We start from the raw sequence: 26,280 nt of genomic DNA, 5'->3' as shown, positions 1-26,280 counted from the left end.
ATTTCTTTATTCTAAAAATAATAGTAACATCATCTAATGTTTCTTAAAATGGCCTAAATGTTGTGATGAGTGTTTTTATGGGTAATTTGTAGTGAAAAATGAAATGTCATAATGAATTTCATTCCATTTTAATTCTACTTAATTGGCAATTCTGTATCCTGTTTGCTGCCTCAATTCAAATTCAGTTCATATTCAATTTTCACCTCACTGATGTTGCTGTAGGAACCAAAGAGCACAAATACACACTGATGCTGCCTTCAAGTCCTGCTGGATCATTTTCATGAGTTCAGAAATCATATTTATAAAATAAAAAAAATGCTGAAATAAATAAATGCATTCAACGGTGAACACGGGAGGCATTTTGTTGCACAAATGCAGAAGAATGAAGAGTGAAGGATGAGCATAATTCCACAACAGACAGTTATGGGAAATGTAGTTTTACTGTAAATATGATTTTTCCGACATGTCTTGAAGGCAGCGTGAGATCCTGCAGTGAAACTCACACATGAGCAGTTCTGCTGTATACTTTCTGTGCAGGTTTGCTCTGCTTTCGGACCAAATTCAGAAACCACTGAGAGCACACTTGGTTTGTTTCAGGGTTTTAAAAGCGCTTATGCTCAGTTATAAAGGCACGCTCCTAATTAACTCTATCTCAGCCTTTATGTCAACATAATATAATGCATAATCATCTTTATTATTCAATTTATACGTAAATAAGAATAATATAATCTAGTTGCCAAGGTTCCAAACAACTAGTGTGAACAGAAAGTGAACAGAAAGTGGACTGAGACCCGATCAGCATTCAGATTGACTAAACAGTGATCAGAGTCCACTTTCTAGTCCACATGCAATGTGAATGCAAACAGAACTGAATTCTTTTTCACTTCACTTTTTGACTCAAGTGTGAAAATTAACAAATTCAGGGCTGTTTTTATTTTATTGGCAATCAGTGGCGTAATTTCTGTAGAGAAACTAGTAAACAAATCAAACATCAATCCTCAACGTGCCTTGAGCTTCCTGGAAGAGCGTTTATTTGTGAAGTGACGTAATCGAAAACATCAACCTCCTCCATCAAACATCAACAAACTTTACATTTTATTTATTCATGAGTTCAAATTTGCAGCTTTCTGTTTTGTTTTCTGTCTATACTGTATTTGTATTTCCTCTTTTAACCAGAATCATATTGCACCATATTTATCCGTTTATTTGATATTCTAGTATTTTGCTGGAATTATGATGCCGTTCAACCCAAAATGACATCATTTACTCAACCTCATGTTGTTTAAACCTGTGTGACTTTCTTTCTCTCATTGAGAGGAAGATTATCAGTGAATAATGTCGGTCTGCACAGTTATTACAGTTAACTAACACTAAAATTAAGACCGTTAAAAAACATTTTGTTGCTTGAAATTAAGATTACAAGTAGCAGAAAATTTTCGATAGTTTCCAAAAAATCCCAATACGTTTCAAAATTACTGGAAAATTTAGGAAATTTCACTTTTTTGCAACCATGCTTGAAATAAAATAAACATGAACTGAACTGAAATAAAATATTAAAAATGTAAACATATTTTATTTCAACGAGTTGCCAAGGCAACATTTCTTGTTTTTGTTCTCATTTTCTAAAATAGCTCAAATTAAATAAACTAAAACAAAAAAATCATTAAAATTTTTTTTTTAAATTGCAAAAGCACACAACAAAATTACTAAAACCTAAACTAAAAAGTATAAAAAATACAATCTAATTAAAAAACTATAGTAGTATAATGATGCTAAAATAGCACTATTCTATATTATATAACGCACAAATCATATGGACTCCTGATTATGAATGTTTAGATTAATTTTTGGACACTTTCTTGGTCCTGTGTATGGCTTGAAAGCCAATAGGGTTTGAGCAGCATGAGAGAGAGTAAATTTCATTTTTGTGCATCTGTAACGAATCTGTAGTAGTGTAGTATTTCATTTGTCCTCGTGAATATAACAACAGAGACATGTCAAACACTGTGAGGCTACTGTAGGATTTTATAGGAAGGAGGATTTATGCAGTTTGTGTTCACGTTTATATTTGTGTGTGAAGCCGTTTTTATTTAATGTAATATATATATATATATATATATAAAAAAAAAAAAGAGAGAATTTGTGTTCCAGAGTTGTTCTATCATCACACTTCCTCGGCGATCTGGACTGATGACTGACAGGTCTTCCTGTTGAAAATGCATCTCGCTAAATGAACTCTGAATGACAGCAGTGGAATCATGGGAGGCGGAGCTCCGCTGTGCCTTAATTTCTCAGCTCTCTCTCTCTAATTAGACTCCTTCCAGCGCCTCGCTCTCCGTCACATGACACCAGCTTCTGCTCCAGTTGGATGGAGACCATCGCCATAGTAACCTTGAGAAGTTGTTGATGTCACCGATGAATTTGTGAATGGAGAGAGCGAGATATGAGAGATGGGTTTATTATAATGTGATGTCTTCAGTCTAGTGTTAGTGAGTGTAAGTGTGAGTTGTGCATGATAAACACTAAACCATAGCTTGTGCTGTACAGTATAAGTGTTCATAGAGAGAAATGATGTGAAACTGAAGGAAACCCGTTAACCTGTGGATCTTTAGTACTGATATTTGCACTGACAGGACCGTGTGTATGTATTATGAGGAAATGTGTGCGCTGCTTCTGCTACTGAACAAGCGCTGATCATCTCAAATGTTTCATGTGAGTTGGTTTTTAAAGCTGTGCATGCATATATAATCAGCATTCATTCAGCATTTATGCCTGTTGGATTAAATTTACTGTTGCAAAATACTTATTTGAATGTTTAAATGAAGATAATGCTTTGAACAACACAGCAATCTCACTTTATTTCCTTTATTTTAGCCTACTAATGGTAAAAACGGCAACACTTTACAGTAAGGTCTAATTTGTTAACATTAGTTAGTTAACGTGCTAATTATGAACAGTCGTTTATTAATCTTTTAGTTAATAAAAATACATTGTTCGTGTTAGTTCACAGTGCATTAAGGTAACATAAATTATTTTTATTTAAAATTGAAAGTAGAAATGAACATTTATTGTTAACAAATTAACCCGTACAGTGTGACACAGTTGCATGTCAGTTTTTATGTTAATGATATAATTTTTTACAGTTTCGTCTGTAATATTCAAGTAATCCTTGACTAGCTGGTTAAGGTGTGTTTAAGTAGAATTAGAGCTTAATTTCTGCTTAATTTAGACACACTGTTAAAAAAAGAGAAAGAAAGAGGTTTGACAAAGCTTTATTTGAAGAAAAAAAAAAAAGCATTTCATAACAATCTTCACATTAACAACTCGCATAATAAATATAAAATGTAAAAATTCACACCCAAATGTCCATCATAAACAATGCACAAAACATCATTTACACACAAGTCACTGAAAACCGTCTCATTATTTACAAGACTAAAGAAAGAAAGAAAAATAATATAATTTCTTGAGATAAATTTTAACATTATGATGAATGTTCCTATGTGCAATTCTTGAAAGTAATGTTATTAAGAAGAGAGTGTATAGTTTAAGACAAGTTGGAGGTAAATCTAATTTGAAGAGGTTATTACAATGATTTTTTTAAGATTTTATTGAATTTTTAAATTATTTATTTATTTAGCCTTTCGAACAATCCAGAGAAAATAAAAGATAACATAATGTTTTTGTGAACACAAAAGTTTTATTTTTATGCTTAAGTTAGAAAATAAGACGATTTCAGTGTTATTCTTTGTAAGTGTTATGAATTTTTGATTAATTGTTGGTTTCCTAGCTCCTCCTAATAAACTCTTATAATCGGTTTATTACGCCCTCGCCGAGCAGAAGGGGGCGTGTCCGGCCGCGACCAAAAGGGGCGGGGCGCAGGTGGGTGTGTCTCTCAGCTGATGCGCGCCGCTCGCGCGCTCTCCCTTTCCTCGCGCGCGCGCGCTTCATCTCCGTCGCGGGCGTCAGCGGCAGCGCATCGCGCGGCTTCACGCGTTGGTTTACGCCGCAGCAGCAGAGCAGCATCCGAGCGAACGGACAGACGGATCCGCGGTGAGACAGTGAGTATGTGTGCGTGCGAGCGCTGGAGACGCGGCGCGCTGGATGCTGCTGCTGCTGTTATGGAGGATGCGGATGCAGTGATGCATCATTTTGCATGAGCGCTAACACGCATTATGTAATGAGAGCGGATGCCTCGTCCTGTAGTCAGGTGAACGCAGGACCTCCATTGTGCTGCTGCTGCATCCTCGTCTCTCTGTTAAATGGAGGCACAGCGTTTTATGTTATGATAAACGTAGCCTAGTGAATGCATCCGAGCGTCTTCTGGTTAGTAGCATCACTAGGCCCGCGTTCACTGATTCACTGTCAGGTGAAGCAGGTGAAGATGCTTTTTAGTGCATATTGTGATTCTGATGTCATCTGTTTGTGTACAGGCCTCCATCTCACGCATCACTGTCATTTTCTCCAGTTATGTGTGTGTGCGTGTGTGTTTTCTTGGAATTGTATTGCGGTGTGTGAGTGCGATGCATCAACACAGTGTGCCATTCTGCTGCACTGCATGTTTACATCCATGCACAGACGTGTTTTTGCATTGATGCTTGCTATGCAGTGATGAGCTTATGCTGTGAATCTGATCTTGCATTATTGATAGAGTGGATGAGGCTGATGTAATTAGGATGGCAATCTTTAATGTGTGTTGGGATATATGAAGCATGTGAGCGATGATGTAATGCCTGTGAGTGACTGACTGTGCTGGAGCGGGTAGTAGAGGCACGTGCCAGTGCTGATCTGATCCAGAGCTCTGCTGGACCAGTGATGCTACTGCACACCACCATCAGCAGCACTGCTCCAGCTGACGTCTCAATGCGCTTGCATGGCTTTGGGAGAGAGTTTACATGAAAACGAACATAGGAGGGCATGCATGTTAATGTATAGTGCACTGAAACACAGTTATGCTTGACACACACCATGGTAGTACCGTGGTATTCTTCAAAGTGCCTCGGATGGCTGGGTAAATATATATGGAAATCATCCATGTGCATTAAAATGCTGTGAGATAGATCCAAGTGCATGAGACAAAAGAGCTGAGCAATCATGTTTGTTTTTTATTTTTAATGTTGCTACAGTCTTACATTGTTCGTTATATCGATGCATCGTAGCCTATTTTACCTTTTCAAAGAAGTACCGTGGTAAAATTATGGTATGAAGAGTCAGAAATCTTAATATGAACTCAAAACATTTTTAATCAGATGGTCTGAGCTGCTTCACATTCATTTTATAGCTCTTATGCTCTTAAAGGATGATAATTAGTGACACGTTTGAGTCTGTTGTTTGTTGTTGTTTTTGGAGAAAATCTAAAACTTAAAGGAATAGTTCACCCAGAAATGAAAATGTGCTGAAAGTGTGCTCACCCTCAGGCCATCCAAGATCAGGATGAGTTTGTTTCTTCATCAGGTTTGTAGAAATGTGTCTCTGCATCAGTGTCTCAGCAACGGATGCTCTGCAGTGAATGGGTGCCGTCAGAATGAGAGTCCAAACAGCTGATAAAAACATCACAATAATCCACAGCACTCCAGTGAAAAAGTGCATCTCCTGTCGTCTCTCACATCAAAATCCAGCCATATATTTGTTTAGAGCTGTTTTGGCTTGTAAACAGTGCTTGATCTGTGCAGATTTCTCTCCTGATTCAGACCAGACCGCTTTTTCACCGGAGGAAGCGTTATTATGGATTATGGACTCGTATTTTAGTTATAAACGTCTTAATGCTGGATGTGTTTCAGCTTTTGTCTTCTCCAGATGTTAACTGATGGACTGGAGTGGTGTGGATTATTGTGATGTTTTTATCAGCTGTTTGGACTCTCATTCTGACGGCACCCATTCACTGCTGACTCAATTAAATCTCAGAAATCAAAGAGCACCCTGTAATCTTCCCTCTAGGATTCTAGTGCAATTCATAAATGATTTCATGATTCACACCAAGAGGAAGAGCGAATCAAGCATGCAATTATAATGAATGTTCAGTTTGATTGACATAAACGTGGCATATTCACACTGCAAAAAATTGGATATGTTTGCAATTTATTTTCACAAATGAAAGTGGCCACAATCAGAATTGTATTTTTTGCCGTTCACACTGTCATTTAGAAACTGATCCGTCACTTGGAGTTAAATGTGAGCGCTGCCTTTGTTTGCAGGATTTACGATCACAAATCACACATCAGAATCAGGTCAGATTTGCTCTGTGTTTGGTTAATGTTTAACTCCAGAGAGCATCATAATCAGGGTACAGTTTCGCTGAAACAGATCCGTGTTGATGTTTACACACTTCACAGACACACATGCGCTTCATACGACTGTTAGAGAAGCTCCTCACTCTTCTTCTTTCATTTGTTGGCATGAGAACTTGCAGTCAGTTTCTTTGAGAGGTCTGATAAACGTTCAGCATGAGGACGAAGCGGAGCTTTTACAATTCTCGAGGGACGCACGTATGTTGTTTTCTTTCTCTTGAGCTGTCAGTGTAATATCCATTTATTCCACTTGGAATGGTTTAACTGTGTTTTTGATATTATACATGTGGTACATGCTCGTCCACATTGGTTGCGTTTTCTAGCAATGCTTTGTAGTAATGCTGTGAATGTAATTTTATAAAGCAGCTAGTTGTGTTGTGATTGCTCAATCCGGTGCTCATATAGAGGCCGTTCACTCGAATGCATTTTTGCATTGCACTTCACTGCTTTTTTTGTTGTTTTTCTATGTAAACATGCACTGCATGGTTTGACTGCTGGGCTTGTGCACGACACAGCATTCAAAAAACATGTCACTCAAATTACATTTTTCAAAAACCTTGAATTTTTTACCCATTCCACTGCATTTTTAATGCAAAAACACATTCATTGGCCCCATAGAGAGCAACTATTAGAGCAGATTTTCCCAAACAGGGCTTCACGAGTTGATAAAAACCGAAATAATAAATACATTATTATTCTTTATTGTCATCGATGGTTCATTTAACATCCATGAAATCTTTCCATTGCACAAAAGCTTCTTTGTAATGGAAAATGGTTCTTTAGATTATAAAAAAAAGTTATTCACACTAAGAAGAAAAAATGGTTATTTTCAGAACTTTTCACTGAAAGGTTTTTTTTAGGATCACTTTCATCGCTGTGAAAAACCCCTTTTGGAACCTTTATTTTTAAGAGTGTAATTAAATAAATCATAGAAAGGTCAAACTCAAAATAAAACGCTAAAAAAGATTAAATATTTCTTTTAAAATAAATGAAAGTGAAAATAAATCATTTTAAAATAACATACTAAAAAAAGATTAAATGTTTTATTTGTTTACCTGAATGTCATGTGACCATTGAGCAGCATCAGATACCATCAACATGCACATTTGTTAATAAATCAGTAAAATATTAACTTAAAATCTTCAAGAATATATTTCAGCTCAGATGGGTTCAGCTGACAAAACAGTCAATCTGATTTTATAAGATCGCTACTAAGTCATAATTATGAGATTAAAAAGTCAAAGACATACCAAACTATAATTTATATAATATATTTTATGTAATTTGTTTACCTGCCTCTCTTGTTACCGATACCTGACATCATGTTAACTGGTTGAAAATAATATTTCAGCTCTAATGGGTTTGGCCTTCAAAAAGTCTGGGAATTGCTGTTTTTCGCGAGTCGTAATTTAGTCCTAATAAGTCAGACTTTATATTGTATATAATTTGTAGTCATAATAATATTTTATTTGTTTACATGTGATCATTTAACCGGCATGCCAATGTGTTGATAAATTATAGAAATATAGAAAATTTTAAATCTCACGGGGACTTTTAAGGACATGTTTAAGGTCAATGGGGTTCAGCTAATAAAACAAATTAACAAAACTAGTCAATCTGATTCACTAATTCACTAAATGTGCAACATTTGTGCCTTTAAAGGGAAAGTTCATGCAAAAATTTCAATTCTGTCATCATGTACTCACCCTGTATTTCTGGTCCCCGTTGACTTCCATAGTATTTTATGAAGTCATAAAATACAGGGGCGGAGCCAGGGGGTGTGGCCACCACTGACCTAAGCTTGGCCACCCCACTCAAAACTACAGTTTTTGACACTTTTTTTCTTGCTTCAGTAAAACGACAGTGAGCTGCAGTCTCATGAGATGTTGTTAGACTATATGTCAATAAAACAAACTTTCCTGTCCTGTCAGCCACTTTACTGTGCTCACGGCTTCAACCGTACACGAATATGATATCGCTTGATCATAAATAAAGCACACAAGAAACTGAGCATACAATGTAGTTCTCTCGTCAGTCAAGTCATGAAATTACCAAAAAGACATAAAGCTGCAAACTGTGCATGAATGTATGTATATATGCATCACATTAAAGAACGTCTCTCAAATTCATGTACTAAAATATATATTTTGCAATTCGACATCATAATATGTGACCCTGGAGCACAAAAGCAGTCTTAAGTCGCTGGGGTATATTTGTAGCAATAGCCAGAAATACATTGTATGGGTCAAAATTATTGATTTTTCTTTTATGCCAAAAATCATTAGGATATTAAGTAAAGATCATGTTCCATGAAGATATTTAGTAAATTTCTTACCGTAAATGTATCAAAACTTAATTTTTGAATATTAATATGCATTGCTAAGAACTTCATTTGAACAACTTTAAAGGTGATTTTCTCAATATTTAGATTTTTTTGCACCCTCAGATTCCAGATTTTCAAATAGTTGTATCTCAGCCAAATATTGTCCAACAAACCATACATCAATGGAAAGCTTATTTATTCAGCTTTCAGATGATCTATAAATCTCAATTTCGAAAAATTGACACTGAAGACTAGTTTTGGGATTTGGCTCACAAAAACATTTGATGCCACTGTAAGGATGAAACCAATCAATCTGATTAACTAAATGGTGTGTTCAGCAACCTTTGTGCCCTTTAAAGTATAGTTCATCCAAAAATTAAATTTCTGTCACCATTTACTGCACCGCACTCTCAGGTTTGTTCCAAACACGTATAATTTTCTGATCCCCATTGACTTCCATAGTATACCATCAACTGTTTGGTTACACACGTTCTTCAAAATATCTTCTTTTATGTTCAGCAGAAGAAAGAAACTCTTACACCGTGTGCTAACTACACGCGACACGACAAGATTCCAGCGACAAGCAATTTGGGTTTTTTTCACACCAAACACGACAGAATCAATCAAAAATCACAGCCAATCAGAAGCGTGTGTGGGCGGGCTCTCTCTGGAAGCGCACTGCACTCGCAACCAAATAGATAAGTTTAGGATCTAATTCATAAATATCAAACCTTTTTAACATCATTAAACGTACATACTGAGTGACTGATACCATCTTTGTTATGGAATACACTCGTTGGTTCGCAGTGAGTTCACAGTTTTTATGTATTTTTGCTTTAATTTGTTCTTAAGATCTGAGGTAAACTATGTGTTGTTGCATTCAGTATGGCTATAAATGTATCGCAAAATGATATTCAAACTCACATTAGACATGTTTAACTTTGAATAAAGCACATAATCACCTGAGATTATCTACTGTCATATAGTTTGTATGTTGTTGTTTCAGCTGCGAAATCACGGAAATAGAAACCGTTTATAATTGTGCGTGTCGCCCTCGTGGCTAATTAGGACAAAAACTCTGATTAACATGGAAAAGAAACCTTTTTTCCACGTGTCACGCGTAGTTAGGACATGGTGTTACAGGTTTGGAATAACATGAGTAAATGATGACAGAATTTTAATATCTGTGTGAACTGTACCTTTAAGAATTCTGTTATGTGGTATATTGTGAATAAGGCCACTAACGCAGTGTGTTGTGTTGCAGTGTGTGTGTGTGTGACCCGGCTCACTTCCCCTTCATGCACGTGTGTGCTGGAGCTGTGGGCGGTGGAGTGAAGCGCTCGAGGCTCCTGGCATGGGCAGCGTAGGGAGCGGGGCCTCCAGTCAGCGGCCCATCACAATGCGCAGCGTGGGCACCCGCACCACCCCCAACGGCCCGCTGGCGGCCGCGCCGCCCCCCGCCTCGGCCCGCCGCCGCCTGGACGACCGCAGCTTCAGCGCCGAGCGCATCCCCGGCCCCAGCACCAAGACCAAGGGTGTCTCCGCCGACGAGCACAGCTACAACGCCGAGAGGGATTTCCACGCTAACGCTCGCAACCACGCCGACGTCGAGCGCGCCGCGGCACACAACGCCAACCGCCAGCAGACGCTCAACGGAGAGAGGCTGGTGTCCAACGTGGTGTTCGCCAACGGGGCGCGGCGGGAAGGACACAGGCGCGGAGAGAGTCTGGACCTGTGCGGGAACAACATCGTGCTGAACAATGACAAGAACGGCAGCCATCAAGCTCCACCGCATCCGCCCCGGCCACACAAGGACAAGAGCAAAGCCAAACCCGATAATCACAACCCGCCCAACATCCTGCCCGTCTCGGGAAAACTCGAGCATGCACAGGTACGCCAACAACGGCTGTGTTCAAGAGGAGATGCAAGCAGTGCATCGTTTTGAAGTGGCACAATAAAGAACACAAGAACATACCCAGCTAAGCACAACAAACCCTTTAGCCTCACAGCACAAACATTTATGGAAGCCTTCCTTTATTGAATCATAATTGTGACATAAAAAGTAGAAATTATGAGATCGCTACTAAATCATAATTGTGAGACAAAAAATCTAAATGATGACTTAATCGTAATGGTGAGATAAAAAGTCAGAATTTTGTCATGAAAAGTTGAAATTATGAGATACAGTAGCTACTATATCATAATTATAAGATAAAAAGTCAGAATTATCTCATTAAAAGTTGAAATTATGAGATAGCTTCTAAACCACAATTGTGAGATAAGAAGTCAAAATTATGTCATACTAAGTCAAAATTATGAGGTAAAAAATTAAATATTAGGACATACCAAGTCGTAATTATGAGATAAAAAGTCAAATTGGTGGTGGTTGAGGAGCTTCACCTTTCCATGTAAAGCGCTTTGAGTACCCAGAAAAGCGCTACATAAATGTAGCAAATTATTATTATTATTATTATTAGGTCCTTAAAAATTTTAATTATGACATAGCTACTAAATCGTAATTTTGAGACACACTCAAAATGATGACATTACATCATAACGATGAGATAAAAAGAAATAATTATGTAATTAAAAGTTAAAATTATGAGATGCAGTAGCTACTAAGAGATAAAAAAAATGACATACTAAGTCAAAATTATGAGATAAAATTTCAAAATTAGGACATACCAAGTCATAATTATGAGATACAAAATCATAATTATGTCATTAAAAGTTGAAATTATGAGATAGCTACTAAATCATAATTGCAGATAGAAAGTCAAAATGATGATATACTAAGTCAAAATTATGAGATAAAAATTCTAAATTAGGACGTACCAAGTCATAATTATGAGATATAAAGGTCATAGTTATGTCATTAAAAGTTGAAATTATGAGATAGCTATTGAATCATAAGTATGAGATAAAAAAGCAAAATTATGACAAAAACCATGACATAAGACAACGCATCTATGAGATAAAGAGTCATAATTATGACATGATTCTTGACTATTAAATTATTATTATTTTTTTATTTGACTTGTCATAATTTCAACTCTTTGTCATAATTGCAATTTTTTTCACATAATTATGTGTAGTATCTAATAAATTTGTCTTTTTGTCATAATTATGAATTTTATCTTAGTATCTTATAATTTTGACTTATGTGGCAGAAATTAGCTTCCATATAAATGTGGCTCACACTTTTGGTATTGAAACCAGGTCTTCTGATTTTTAAACAAGATGCAGAAGTTTTAAGCAGAATTAAGATTTGAGCTCCAGAATTGTTTTGTTAACAGTGTTGTGCTCATCTGCATCTGCATGTTTCATGAACATTATGAATTGAAATCATGTTTTGGAGGCAAAAAAAGGTCAATATTTTTAGATCTGTCAGTTGTTCTAACAATTTTGGCCACCACTGTACAAACCAAAAATGGCATTAATGTATTAATTAATGAATTAATGAACGTAACGTATTAATGAATAAATAAATCAATAAAATATAAAAATAAAAGCTAATTAAAAATATTAACATATACAGTCATGGCCAAAAATATCGGCACCCTTGGTAAATATGATCAAAGAAGGCTGTGAAAATTAATCTGCATTGTTAATCCTTTTGATCTTTCATTTAAAAAATTCACAAAAATCTAACCTTTCATTGGATAATAAGAATTTAAAATGGGGGGAAATATCATTATGAAATAAATGTTTTTCTCTAATACACATTGGCCACAATTAACAGCACCCTTTTATTCAATACTTTTTGAAACCTCCATTTGTCAGTTTAACAGCTCTAAATGTTCTCCTATAATGCCTGATGAGGTTAGAGACACCTGACAAGAGATCAGAGACCATTCCTTCATCCAGAATCACTCCAGACCCTTTAGATTCACAGCTTCTTCTCTTCAGGTCACTCATGTTCTACAGGGTTCAGGTCAGAGGACTGGAATGGCCAGCAGAAGCTTGGTTTTGTGCTCAGTGACCCATTTTTGTGTTGTTTTTGAGGTTTGTGTTTGGATTATTGTACGGTTGGAAGATCCAAACATGGCCCATTATAAGATTTCTAACAGAGTCAGTCACTTATTGATTTTTTATCTGTTGGTATTTGATAGAATCCATGATGCCATGCGTCTAAACAAGATGTCCAGGACCTCCAGCAGAAATATAGGCCCACAACATCAAAAATACAGCAGTATATTTCATTGTACACATGGGGTACTTTTTATCCCTGTGTTCACCAAACCCATCTTGAGTGTTTGCTGCTAAAAAGCTCATTTTTCAGTTTCATCTGACCATAGAAGCCGACCATTTGAAGTTCAGTCGTGTCTGATAACTGAATATGCTGGAGATTGTTTTTCTGGAGAATGCGAGGAGAATTTTTCTTGAAACCCTCCCAAACAACATGTGCTGATGTAGCTGCTGTTTGAGACTCAACTATTTTCTGCAGTTCTCCAGCTGTGGTCTTGGAGAGTCTTTAGCCGCTCAAACTCTCCTTCTCAGCGTGCATTAGGACGATATAGACACACGTCCTCTTCCAGGCAGATTCCTAACATTTTATGTTGATTGGAAATTCTTAATTATTGCTCTGATGGTGGAAATGGGAATTTTCACTGCTCCAGCTCTTTTCTTAAAGCCACTTCACTAATTTGTGAAGCTCAATTATCTTTTGCTGCACATCAGAAATATATTCTTTGGTTTTTCTCATTGGGATGATGATTAAGGGAATTTGGGCTTTGTTTTCTCTCCTATTTATATTTCTGTGAAACATAATCACTGTGAATGTTTATGTGAATGTTCATAATCACCCTGGAGTTCTCAAAATTGTGAATATGAATGGGAATATACTTCAGAGATATTTTACTCATAAGAATTTCTAGGGGTGCCAATAATTGTGTCCAACGTGTATTTGAGAAAAACATTTATTTCATAATGATATTTCCCCTCATTTTAAATTCTTATTGTCCAATGAAAGGTTAGATTTTTGTGAAATTTTTAAATAAAAGGATCAGATTAATGCAGAGTAATTTTCACAGCCGCCTTTGATCATATTTACCAAGGGTGCCGATATTTTTGGCCATGACTGTAGTTATACTAAAATATAGTTTATACTAAAATAACAAAAACTGAAATCTGTATTTGATGCCGCCATTCAGATGAATTTCTGTCTCTGCAGACCAATGACTCTCTGGTGCATCCATCAAAATTAGGAAGCACCAAGCCATATTTATGTCATTAAACGTTGAGTATGAGATAGCTACTAAATCATAATTGTTAGATAAAAAGTAAAAACTATGACATACTAAGTCAAAATTATGGGATAAAAAGTTATAATTATGCCATTAAAGGTTGAAATTATGAGATAGCTTTTGGTAATAACTTTTTTGGTAATAATTATGAATTTCATCTTACTATCTTATAATTTTCACTTTTTATGTCATAATTAAAATACTGGTTGAAAAACTTAAAGGGATAGTTCACCCAAAAATGAAAATTCTGAAAATTACTCATGCTAATGTCGTTAGTAATTAATGACAGAACTTTCATTTTTGGGTGAACTAACTCTTTCATTTTAAAAGCTTAAATGAAAATTAGAAAGAAATGTTGAATTGCAACTAACTGAAATATGTATATGTGTATATACACACAATAAAAAGGACATAAAAATCAGTGTATCAATGAATAAATACATCAATAAAAAATCTAACAGGAATTAATATTATGGCAAAGGTGTTTTGCTTTTGAGATGTGTTTGTGATATTTTGAATGCAGTGCTTTATTTTGTGAGGAGAGATGTGAGGCATATTGCATTTTGTGTGTGCAATTCTTGGACTTGTGTGTAAAGTTTTGAAAAAAAGAGGCAAAGTTTTGAAAATGTGTAAAGTAACGAAAAATGAATTCTGTGTTTGATGCCACCATTCAGATGAGTTTGTGTCTCTGCAGACCAATGACTCTCTGGTGCGTCCATCAGCCTTCAAACCTGTGGTGCCCAAGAGCTTTCACTCCATGCAGAACCTGGTGTGTCCCCTCCAGACCAGCTCCGGGACGGCCGGTCCGGGCAGCGGCGGCGAGAAGGGCGGTCCGAACCAGGACAGTCCCGGGACACATGCTGGCGCGGGCCGGGCCGGACAGGGCAGTCTGTCGGACTCCGGGAGGAACTCTCTGACCAGTCTGCCCACGTACACGGGCTCCAGCTATGGCCCGCCGCCCGCGCTCGGACCCCTCAGTGCCTCCACCAGCCACATCAACCGGCTGGGCACCGTCGCCCTGGACAAGCCGGGCTACCAGAACGGCCTCAGCGCCTCGGACAGCGGCCGCTCCTCCTCAGGCAAGAGCTCCTCCTCGTACCAGCGCCTTAGTCACCTGAGCGACGCTCCCGCGCCCCTGAGACCCTCTCCGTCCTCCGACGACGTGATTCAGGACCTGGAGGACCGTCTGTGGGAGAGAGAGCAAGAAGTAAGTAAGGTGACAGAACTTTTTTCATTTATTAGCGTTATGCATGTGTCATTTGATGTTATGAACAGTGGTGCATTTTTCCATTGAAGCTAAATGGCAAGTAACTTGGTTTTGTTTACTACAGTGCCCTCCTCTAATATTGGCACCCTTGGGAATTATGAGCAACTGTGGCTGTGAAAATAAATATGCATTGTTTATCCTTTTGCTCTTTCATTAAAAAATTTCACTAAATTTTTACCTAAAAGAATTGAAAGTGGGAGAAAATCTCATGATATAATAAATGTTTTTCTCCAGTGAATATTGGCCACAATTATTGGCACCCAAAGAAATTCTTGAGTAAAACAATACTATATTTGAAGTATATTCCTATTCATATTTACATTTTTTTAGCACACCAGGGTGACTAGGAACATGAAATTATCCACGACCTGTAGCACAGGATTCTAAATATGAGGAACACAAAGCCCAAATTCCCTCAATCATCCATCACAAAAACCAAAAAATACAGCTCTGATGTGCATGAAAAGATCGTTGAGCTTCACAAAATAGAAAGTGGCTCTAAGAAAAGAGCTAAATCCCCATTTCCACCATCAGGGCAATAATCCAAAACAAACATCAAAATCAACACAAAATGGGTCACTGAGCACAAAACGAGGCTTCTGCCATGGCTGTCCCTGTCCTCTGACCTGAACCCTACAGAAAATGAGTGGTGAACTGAAGAGAAGAAGCTGTGAATCTGAAGGATCTGGAGAGATTCTGTGTGAAGGAATGGTCTCTGATCTCTTATCAGGTGTTCTCCAAACTCTTCAGGTATTACAGGAGAAAACTCAGAGCTGCTGTCCCGGGAAAAGGACGTTGCAATAATTGGGTGCCAATAATTGTTGCCAACATGAACTGAGGCACAATTTTACCATGTGCCACCTGCAAAGTGCATTTGTCACCATGTTTTGTATTAGAAACATTGTAGACAAATTCAATATTTCGACTTGAAATCTTCATTCATCTTTTTATTTATTTTGTTTAATTTATTTAATTTCCCATACAACATTGGATATTTTTTAAATGCAATTTTTGCATTTAATTTTTCTTTAACTTTGCATACTCAATTGGATTATTTTTATTAATTAAAAAATTTCTTTCATTTTGCATACACCATTGGATATTTTTTTATTTGATTTCTTTTCTTTAGTTTTGCATAAACAGTGGATTTTTTTTTTAATTATTATTTGTATTTATTTATTTATTTTTTTTAAATGTCTTTAATTTTACACATACACCATTGGATTTTTTTATTTTTTTTTAAATTTGGCATACAACATTGAATTGTTTATTTTATTTTATTTTTAAAATCTTTAATTTTGCATACACTATCAGATATTTTTAATTATTACTATTTTTTTTATAATTTGGCATGCACCACTGAATATTTTTTATAATTATTATTATTCACAATTTTGCATACACCATTGGATATTTATTTATTTTCATTTATTTATTTTTGCATACACCATTGGTTATGCCTATTGAATTGCATTCATAACAGACCTGCTCAAAAGTGCAATTTCATTAATCATGAATAGAACATTTCCACCTGGAAAGGTCCTTTGGTTTAGTGTAAATGTTGTTTGATTATAAATAGAAAGACCATTTTTACGGTTAACAAGGTTTTAATCAGTTTTTATCGTTCTAAGAAGTAGCATCAACCGTCAGTAAAGTATGCAAATGCAGATGTGAATGCAAACACACGATTCTGTTGTACATATATGCTTTCTACAGTGTACATGCATTAGGTTATTATTATTAGATTTTTCTTCAGATGTGCTGTTATTCATATCGCTAGACAGAGAAGAAGTTTATGCAAAGTTGCATTATGAATTGCAGTCTGACACATGACTTGAGCATGCAACAACGCACGAAGTCAAGCTTGCATTGTTTGAGACTGTGTTTTGTGTGTTTCGGCCGTGCTGCCCTCCTCACAGGTGATTCACATGAGACGTAACCTGGACCAGAGCGAGGCGGCCATCGTGCAGGTGTTCGAGGAGAAGCAGCGTGTGTGGGAGCGAGAGATGGAGGAGCTGAGGCAGAACTACGCCGGGCGGCTGCAGCAGGTGACCCGACGAGCCCAGCGCACACAGCAGGCCCTGCAGGCGCAGATCGCCCGTCTGCAGCAGGACAAGCGGCGGCTGCAGGACGAGATGACGCTGCTGCTCGCTCAGAGAGAGGAGCTGGAGAAGAAGTGCTTGGACTTCAGGAAGGAGCAGGCCGATATCCTGCCCAGACTGGAGGAGACCAAGTGGGAGGTGAGAGAGACTCGTATCACTCATATAACATCTGTAGCCTAATGCATATCCACTGTTCTCAGCACATCTAAACATCCTTAAATCAAGATACATTTACTTGAGATGCAAAATGACAGGATAAAAAGACTAAAAAGTAGTGAGTTTATTCTTAAAACGAGAACAAATATTTGACAGTGGAGTCAGAAAAATCAACTTAATTTAAAGGGAAAACAAGCTTATTTTTCTGACCCCATTGATAGATATTTTTGTTTTTCAAAAGTGCAAATCTCACTTAATTTTGTAGCATTTAAAAATGACAGTCTTTCTTTTCTCGGGAGATGGACTAAAATTATATATTTTGTAAAATACTCTCTAGAATAAGAAGACCTTAAAAAATATATATATAACTTCATAAAGTATATATACATATATGTATGTGTGTGTGGTGTGTGTGTGCAGGTGTGTCAGAAGGCGGGCGAGATCTCTCTGCTGAAGCAGCAGCTGCGGGATAGTCAGGGCGAGGTGACGCAGCGGGCCGGAGAGATGGTGGCCCTCAGGGGTCAACTGAAGGATCTCAATGCCCAGCTGAGAGAGCGAGAGGAGGCCGAGATCAGCCTCAAAGAGTCCTTCTGCACCAAAACCCTGGAGCTGGAGCGCTGCGAGGCCGAGCTGCAGACCATGCTGGCCGAGGTACCAACACTGACTCTAAAAGCATCACTGCAACACAGAAATTATGTCAGATGTGAGTTGTGCATTTGCAGTGGGAATTAAAAGTGAAGTGGACATCATTAAAAAAAATTACATCTGTACATTATGATGTTCTCACTGCAACAAACAAACAAATGTGACCCTGGACCACAAAAGCAGTCTTAAGTCGCTGGGGTATATTTGTAGCAATAGCCAAAAATACACTGTATGAGTCAAAATTATACATTTTTATTTTATGCCAAAAATCATTAGGATATTAAGTAAAGATCATGTTCCATGAAGATATTTTGTAAATTTCTTACCGTAAATATATTAAAACTTAATTTTTGATTAGTAATATGCATTGCTAAGAACTTCATTTGGACAACTTTAAAGGCAATTTTCTCAGTACTTTGATTGTCACTTATGACTGGTTTTGTGGTCCAGCGTCACATATACACACACACACACACACCACAAAAAATATTAAGCAGCAAAACTGTTCCCTGTTGAAAAAACCAGCATATGCTGGTAAGGTATGTTTTGAAGCTGGGATGCTGGTTTGAGCTGATTTAAGCTGGTTCTTTGCTGGTTTATGCTGGTCCGACCAGCTTAAGACCAGCACATGACCAGTTAAGGACCATCTTAAACCAAAAAAGGACCAGCATAAACCAGCATCCCAGCTTCAAAACATACCTAACCACCATATGCTGTTTTTTTCAACAACACTGGTAATAAATCAATATATTTTAATGATTTCTGAAGGATCATACGACTCTGAAAACTGGAGTAACAGCTGATAAAAATTCTGATTTGCATCACTGAAATAAATGTAATTATGTATTATAAATGTATATAACCTCTGACACGGAGAAGAGTGAAAACTCCTCACATAACGAAACAAATGCACATTGACGTCTGTTCTGCAAAATGTAAACAAATGTAGCCTTTATTTCTGCAAGTGTAAATATTGTGAAAATATCAATATTAATTGTGTCTAGGCAAGGCATTCCTCCTGGAACTAACGCGGGTTTGGCGGGTGTTCATTTCATACTCTGTGACAGCTTATTTAATGAATAAATTATACATTGTATTTAATATGTAAGGTACATGTACAACAAACTGTAATGTCATAGTGGTATCGTGTACTGTAATCCTGTGGAACCATAGACAGCACACGCGGTGTTCGTCTAATAAAGATCTTCATAGCTAGCAAACCATAGCCTTTGCTTTCAGCTGACTGTTGATCCAAAGCCACGTCTTCAGCGCTCTTCTACATCTCTGAGTGAGAACCGCTTCAGGCGACTCAGCGCGTGCGGCAGGGAACTGAACGAATCATTCAAACTGATTTGTGAACCGATTCACTGGTCTGCCAACTGATTTGATCAAGCCTTCGAATAGAATTGACTCAAAAGAATGAATCATTCGCGAACGGGCATTGATTATTGCCCAGAAAAAAGTAGACGGCACGTTTGGAATAAATTGAAGGATTTTTAACTTGTATTGCATTAAGATAAAGTAGAGGAGCGTCGCCCGCAGTAACGAAGTAAAAGTACCGTTTTTTCACTAAAAATGTACTTGAGTAAGAGTAAAAGTACCCATTTTTAAATATACTCTGAAAGTATTAGTTACCCAAAAATTTACTCAAGTAAATGTAACGAAGTAAATGTAACTCGTTACTACCCACCTCTGATCATAAATATACCAACACTTCATTTTTTATTAGTAATATGTATTGCTAAGAACTTCATTTGGACAACTTTAAAGGTGATTTTCTCAATATTTAATTTTTTTTGCTCCCTCAGATTACAGATTTTCAAATAGTTGTATCTCAGACAAATATTGTCTGATCCTAACAAACCATCAATGGAAAGCTAATTTATTCAGATTTCAGATGATGTATAAATCTCAATTTCGAAAAATTGTGGTCCAAGGTCACAGATAATCTAAGCAGTTCAGTCTCCTTCAGTACTGTATTACATTTACATTTAGTCATTTAGCAGACGCTTTTATCCAAAGTGACTTACAAATGAGGACAATAGAACCAATCAAAATCAACAAAAGAGCAATGTGCAAGTGCTATAACAAGTCTCAGTTAGCCTAACGTTTTTTTATTTTTCATTATATAATAAATAAAGGTAAAACATATAGAATAGAAAAGTATAAAAGAATAGAGAATCTATATATAGGGTTTTTATATATATATATATATATATATATATATATATATATATAATAAAAGTAATTTTCCCCAATAATGGTCATAATGATATGTAATTACAGCCCTACAAACAAGCAAAGCAAACCTGGAACTTTTTTTTTTTGGCATCAAATTTTAAATAACACTTGCTGTTTTTATAAGAAACATTGCAATTTGATATTTTCCCCAAATTGTGAGCTAGATGTGTCTAGATACACTGGACCACAAAAAAGGTACATTTTGAGATTTATACATCATCTGAAAGCTGAATAAATAAGCTTTCCATTGATGTATGGTTTGTTAGGTTAGGACCATTTTTGGCAATATATTGAAAATCTGCAATCTGAGGGTGCAAAAAAAAAAAAATCTAAATATTGAGAAAATCGTCTTTAAAGTTGTCCAAATGAAGTTCTTAGCAATGCATATTACTAATCAAAAATTAGGTTTTGATATATTTTTGGTAGGAAATTTACAAAATATCTTCACGGAACATCTTTACTTAATATCCTAATGATTTTTGGCATAAAAGAAAAATCGATTATTTTGACCCATTCAATGTATTGTTGGCTATTGCTACAAATATACCTGTGCTGCTTATGACTTCTTTTGTGCTCCTTCCCTCTCTGTGTCTGTAGGTGACGGTGCTCCGAGACAAGCTGAGCGCGTTTGAATCGGAGGTGGCGCGGCTGAAGAAGGCCCTCAGTGAACTCAGCAGCGGCGCCAGTCGCGCCAGTGAGCCCAGCCTGACCGATGTGGGTCAGCTGGTGGCTTCCCGCAGCCGAGAGCGTCTTCTGTCCCCTCCGGAGACGCCCACGTCCCTCCCCGCGCTCCCGGCGCCAGACCCGCTGCTCTCGCTGCAGAGCGACGACTCCAAGGCGCAGCGGCAGGATTCGGGCGACCTGCGGCGTCAGCTGGAGCGACTGCAGGGCGAGCTGCGTCTGGAGCGGCAGCAGCGAGAGCGGCAGGCGCTCACCTTCGCTCAGGAGCGCCAGACCTGGCAGGACGAGAAGGAGCGAGTGCTAAAGTACCAGGCGCAGCTGCAGCTCAGCTACGTGGAGATGCTGCAGAAGAACCAGGCTCTGGAGGAGCGTGTGGACAAGCTGGGAGCCCAGATCGTCACGCCGTCGCCCGCCTCGCCTCCACCACTTCCAGAGCCCCCCGTGTCCGTGTCCATATCGCTCACCTCTCCCACCCCGCCGGTGGAGGAGAAGAAGCTGCCAGAGATGCACCAGCTGGCTCCGCCGTGGCCCGTGCCGACCCGACTGGAGAGGATCGAGTCGACGGAGATCTAATGCATCCCTGATTACAACTGCATTCAGTACAATCCAAAAACTGAACCGCTTCCGAGGACTGTCCAAGGATGCCCTGCTTGTCTGGGGCAGGTGTGTGGGTTGAGGGCAGGTTCGTTGGGTAGTTACGAGAGCGTGTGTGGCCTTATCAGGAGGAGGTCAGTCGCCAAGCGGAAAACACTCAGGGGTTTAAGGGGATTCACGGACTGTTTAAGCTTTGTGTTTTTACAGGCGCGAGGGTTTAGGCGATTAAGAAGTCACCATCTTTCCTAGATGCGCTGAGGAATATCCTTACGATCACGGCATCTTCTGTACTCTGCAGCCTTCAAACAATCAAAACTAGAGTTACCAGGCTAAAACTGCAGGGAGTTTCTCTTAAAGTGAAGATCTCGCATGGTGCTCAGACGCAACGCGCCATCACGTTTAGGACCAAATCTTAGTGCCAGTCTCGAGAGTGTTTATGTCGATGTTCGTCGGGCCGCAGAAACATACTCTACGCAAGTACACAGACGTGCAGGACAAATTAAACAGATTATTCAAAAGATTTGATGCTTTTGAAAGAAGTCTCAGCAAGGCTGCATTTAATTGATCAAAAATACAGTGAAAAATGTGAAATATTATTGCAATTTAAAATAGCTGTTTTCTATGTGAATATCTGTTAAAATCTAATTTATTGCTTTGATCAAAGCTGAATTTTCAATGTCATTATTCTAGTCTTCAGTGTCACATGATCCTTCAGAAATCGTTCTACGCTCCGTAAACACAGTGTGACAACTTGTAGCAAAATTCCATTCACCAACAAATTACATTAAGTTTTAACAAATTACACAATTGTTTAATTGATTACTCAAAAATATTTTGTTACAATTAATTTCAACATATCTACTATCCATATCTAAATCTTATCTGTTATTTTTGGTCAGCGGATGCAGACATTTCAGTTTAAATTACATGCTGTATTCAGCAGATCAATTAACAGAAATTTCTATTTAAATTACACTCAATATTAATGATGTAATAAAAATTAAAAAATCAATTAATGCAGACATTTCTGTTTAAATTACACTCAATATTAATGATGAAATCAAATGTAAAAAAATGAAATAACACAGAATATTAAGTTTATGTAATAGAAATAGAAATTAAAGCAGAAACTTCAAGTACAATCAATATTAAGTTGATTACTCAAAAATATTTTGTTACAATTAATTTCAGCATATCTACTATCCATATCTAAATCTTATGTTATTTTTATTTTTTAAGGTCAGCTGATGCAGATATTTCCGTTTAAATTGCAGACACATGCAGTATTCAGCTATGTAATCCGAATAAAAAAGATCAATTAACAGAAATTTCTATTTAAATTGCACTCAACAATTAAGTTGGTGTAATTAAGATAAAAATCAATTATGTTGTCAGTTATGTTAAATTATGTTAAAATCATTTATGTTTAAATTACACTCAATATTAATGATGAAATAAAATTGAAAAAAATGAAATAGCACATAATTTTAAGTTTATGTAATAGAAATAGAAATTAAAGCAGAAACGTCAAGTACAATCGATATTAAGTTGATGTAATGATCCAGATTATTATGTCAACATTTTAAATTTTCATGATTATTTTATTTTTTAGGATTCACACATAGAAAGTTCAAAAGAACAGCTTTTATTTAAAATAGAATTTTTTTGACATTATAAATGTCTTTACTGTCACTTTTGATCAATTTAACGCATCCGTGACGAATAAAAGTATTAAATCTTACTGACCCTGAGCTTTTGAACGGTAGCGTATCAGACTCAGAATGCATTGATGCGATGCATAATAAATTGCTCGTCTCAGAATACAGTGAAATAGAGTTTGTGTTTGCATCCGTGTGCTCGGATAGAGTATGTTTGGAGGCCGAGGCCTGGTGCGGGATAGAGGAGCGCTCAACCCTCCTGCTCTATTGCCCAAAGCAGCGGCGGAGGACGTGTATTCATTTCAACTCAGAACGTACTGTATCACCTGAATGTTGTTTTTGCCCTTTTCTATGTTTTGAGCAATGTAGAGTAAACTAGAACGAGAGATTGAGATTAAAAAACAAGTCAATATGTTAGTGCACTTGACGCTTCGGTCTCAGACCATCCTGCTTTTAAACTGAGGACTCGGTTGTTGTGAACAACAGCTACTGAATGAGGTTTGGTTGATGAAGCTGCTAGACTGACGGACAGCGGCTGAGCCAAAACTGTGCAGAGGGTCGACGGCTCGATCTCGATTTAGTCAGCGGATTATATTTGAATATGACTTTACATTCTTCCAAAAAGAGCATATAATATGTGTCAATGTATACATACTGAAAGTATCATTTAGAATATTTGACTTTAAAAATGTCATATGCAGTAGATTGAAGTGATGATTTAAATGTGTTGAAGTAAGTGCACAGTGCACAGAAATCACGTGGAATATCGGAAGGGTTTGTGAAGACTGAAATGTGGGGGTTGTGTGGTAGTTGAAGACGGAGATTGTTATACGACGTGTACTGTTTCTGCAGTGTGTATATTCTGTGTCGCATACAACAGAGCACACTCTGCACGATACTGTTTCCCACAATGCAAAGTGTGTGGACTGACTTTGCATTAACAGTGTGATGAATGAATGGGAAATCTGGTCAGAATGCAAAATCACTTCTTATCTCAATTCCTGCCTTTTTGAGTTTAAATCTTGCAAATCTGACTTTAGTCCCTTAGTCAGAATTGTGAGATATCAATTGAAACTTATCTTTAACTTCTCTTACACTTCTGGCTTTTTTCAGAATTGAGAGTTATGACTGAATTGTGAGCTATAAAGTCATTAATGTGAGACGAAATGTCAGAGTTGCGAGATATAAACTCGCAATTTGTGAGAATTGTGAAATATAAAGTCATTATTGCGAGATATAAGCTAAAAATTGTGATATGTAGTATAAACGTGCAATACACATTTTGATTTGCAATTCTAGCAATTTTGACTTTTTATCTGACAATTCTGACATTTTTCTCGCAAGTGGAGAAAAAAAGTCAAAATTGTAAGATATAAGCTCACGATTTGCGAGAAAAAAATAACAATGACGTTTTATCTTACAATTCTGACTTTTGTTCCCAGTTGCATGTTTATATCTTGCAATTCTGAGAAAATGAAGAAAGTCATTATTGCGAGATGTAAACATAAAATATATAAACTCATAATTCAGAGATTAAAAACTCAAGCCTGTTTCTGCCACGGAATAAAAAATCTCAAAATCCTTACTTTTTTCTCACAATTACAAGTTTGTATTTATATATATATATATATATATATATAAAATGTAAAAAAAAATCAGAATTGTGAGTTTTAAAAAAAAATCGCAATTACCTTTTTTATTTCTTTATTCTGTTGCAGAAGTAAGCGTCCATAGAATGCCATGTGCACTGTATACTGTATACTAATTTTTTTTTTCAATGACATGTGAAACAGAACACAATTCAGCGTCTTCTGAATAAAAACTGCTATGTTGCACTCTTCAAACAAATGTTTGTAAAAACAGCATCTAATCAAATCAAGAAGGTCTGTATGATGATGGTCATGTCTTCACACTGGAAACAGAAGGTCAAGCGTGCAGTATGTAGTATGCAGTGTGCTCTCTTGTATAGAAACAGCACAAGTCGTATGCTTGTATGCTTTTTTCCGAACACGGCCAGATAACAAATGCACTACAGGCTCTGACGAGGGACAAACGCTATTGTTTGCAATTGTAGTGGTAGCATTTTACAGAACACCTTTTGTCACAAAGTCTTGAAATAAGCTACAGAAGTTATTCCATTGAACCAAAATCGATGACTTTCACTGATATTTCTTTAACGCAGTCACATCGCAGCACTAACAAGCCAGATTCCCTCTCTTTTGCATAGGAAACGAATCTCGGAAACAAGCACAAACAAGCGATTCATTTCCCTCAACTGTAGAAATGCAATAGAAAGATTGACGTGGAGAACTCTGGTCTTTTCCCAACGCTCGTGCCTCTTCTTTTCTATCATGCCATATTTGAGATAATCATCGCAGCTTTATGACACTAGGTGTTACGAGAGAAAGCTTTAGATGGACGCCACACCTCTGCTGTCTTTGGCCACATTTGCTGCTATGTGCTTCTGTTGTGTCCTGCTGTGTTCTTGGTAGAGACAAAGGCAGTCGACTGCATGTAAATATCACTGTTCCTTATGTGTACAGAACTATTCTATCCAAATATACCGAGCTAATGCGTGTGAATACTTTTGTGAAGTAATGAGACTGACATGTCAGCTTTTATTTTTCAAAACTATTAATATAGGAATATAATATACATATATGAATCTTAAAACCTTCGATCGGCTATATTACGGTAAAGTCATACATTCGAGAGTCCGATGTCTTTTCCCTTTCTCCATCAGTTCTTGAGATGTATGGGTGCGCGACGCCACCGAGGTTTTTGTAAACATTTCATTTTTTCCTTTCGTTCTTTTTTCAGAATTTGCTTGAGAAAAGCATATCTTAGCAAATATTAATTTAAATAATAAAGATGTGAATAAGAAATTGGTCTCTTCATGATTTTCTTTTTGCATGCATCCGTTTATTAAATATTAGGTCAGATGAAAACCTGCAAAGTAAATTAAACTACAGCAGAAATAGTTATTTTAAATAACTAATTGCTTGCATTTTTATCTTGTTTGTGATTTGTGTGTTTAGATTTTACATCTGTTCCTACAAACATTTTATACATGGGGTTTT

General features: G+C 37.1%; 1 protein-coding gene across 6 annotated transcripts; it reads left to right on the top strand.

Annotated features, from left to right (window-relative positions):
- Nucleotides 1–142: 142 nt before the first annotated feature.
- On the top strand, nucleotides 143–26,044 carry LOC131540361 (leucine zipper putative tumor suppressor 3). 6 transcript variants are annotated; one of them, XM_058775074.1, is made up of 6 exons: nucleotides 143–4,053; nucleotides 9,875–10,501; nucleotides 14,551–15,072; nucleotides 17,043–17,363; nucleotides 17,802–18,032; nucleotides 20,865–26,044. In XM_058775074.1, exons 2-6 carry the CDS (start codon nucleotides 9,965–9,967, stop codon nucleotides 21,519–21,521), a joined length of 2,268 nt encoding a protein of 755 aa, XP_058631057.1. In that variant the 5' UTR covers nucleotides 143–4,053; nucleotides 9,875–9,964; the 3' UTR covers nucleotides 21,522–26,044. The 6 variants fall into 6 exon arrangements, with proteins under 6 accessions (XP_058631057.1, XP_058631061.1, XP_058631055.1 ...); XM_058775078.1 differs by having other exon boundaries at nucleotides 143–4,061; nucleotides 14,551–15,063; XM_058775072.1 differs by having other exon boundaries at nucleotides 143–4,061.
- Nucleotides 26,045–26,280: the final 236 nt, after the last annotated feature.

Source organism: Onychostoma macrolepis, chromosome 05 (assembly GCF_012432095.1).
Source record: "Onychostoma macrolepis isolate SWU-2019 chromosome 05, ASM1243209v1, whole genome shotgun sequence".
Lineage (NCBI taxonomy): Eukaryota > Metazoa > Chordata > Actinopteri > Cypriniformes > Cyprinidae > Onychostoma > Onychostoma macrolepis.
This window is presented reverse-complemented; position numbering and strand designations above follow the sequence as displayed.

What these genes read in the sequence shown, in the direction of transcription:
- LOC131540361 (XM_058775074.1), top strand. Translation starts at nt 9,965, where the DNA reads ATGGGCAGCGTAGGGAGCGGGGCCTCCAGTCAGCGGCCCATCACAATG. An exon ending in GAGAGCAAGAAGTAAGTAAG is followed by an intron (nt 15,073 to 17,042) that starts GTGACAGAACTT and finishes CCCTCCTCACAG; the next exon opens with GTGATTCACATGAGACGTAA. An exon ending in TGCAGACCATGCTGGCCGAG is followed by an intron (nt 18,033 to 20,864) that starts GTACCAACACTG and finishes CTGTGTCTGTAG; the next exon opens with GTGACGGTGCTCCGAGACAA.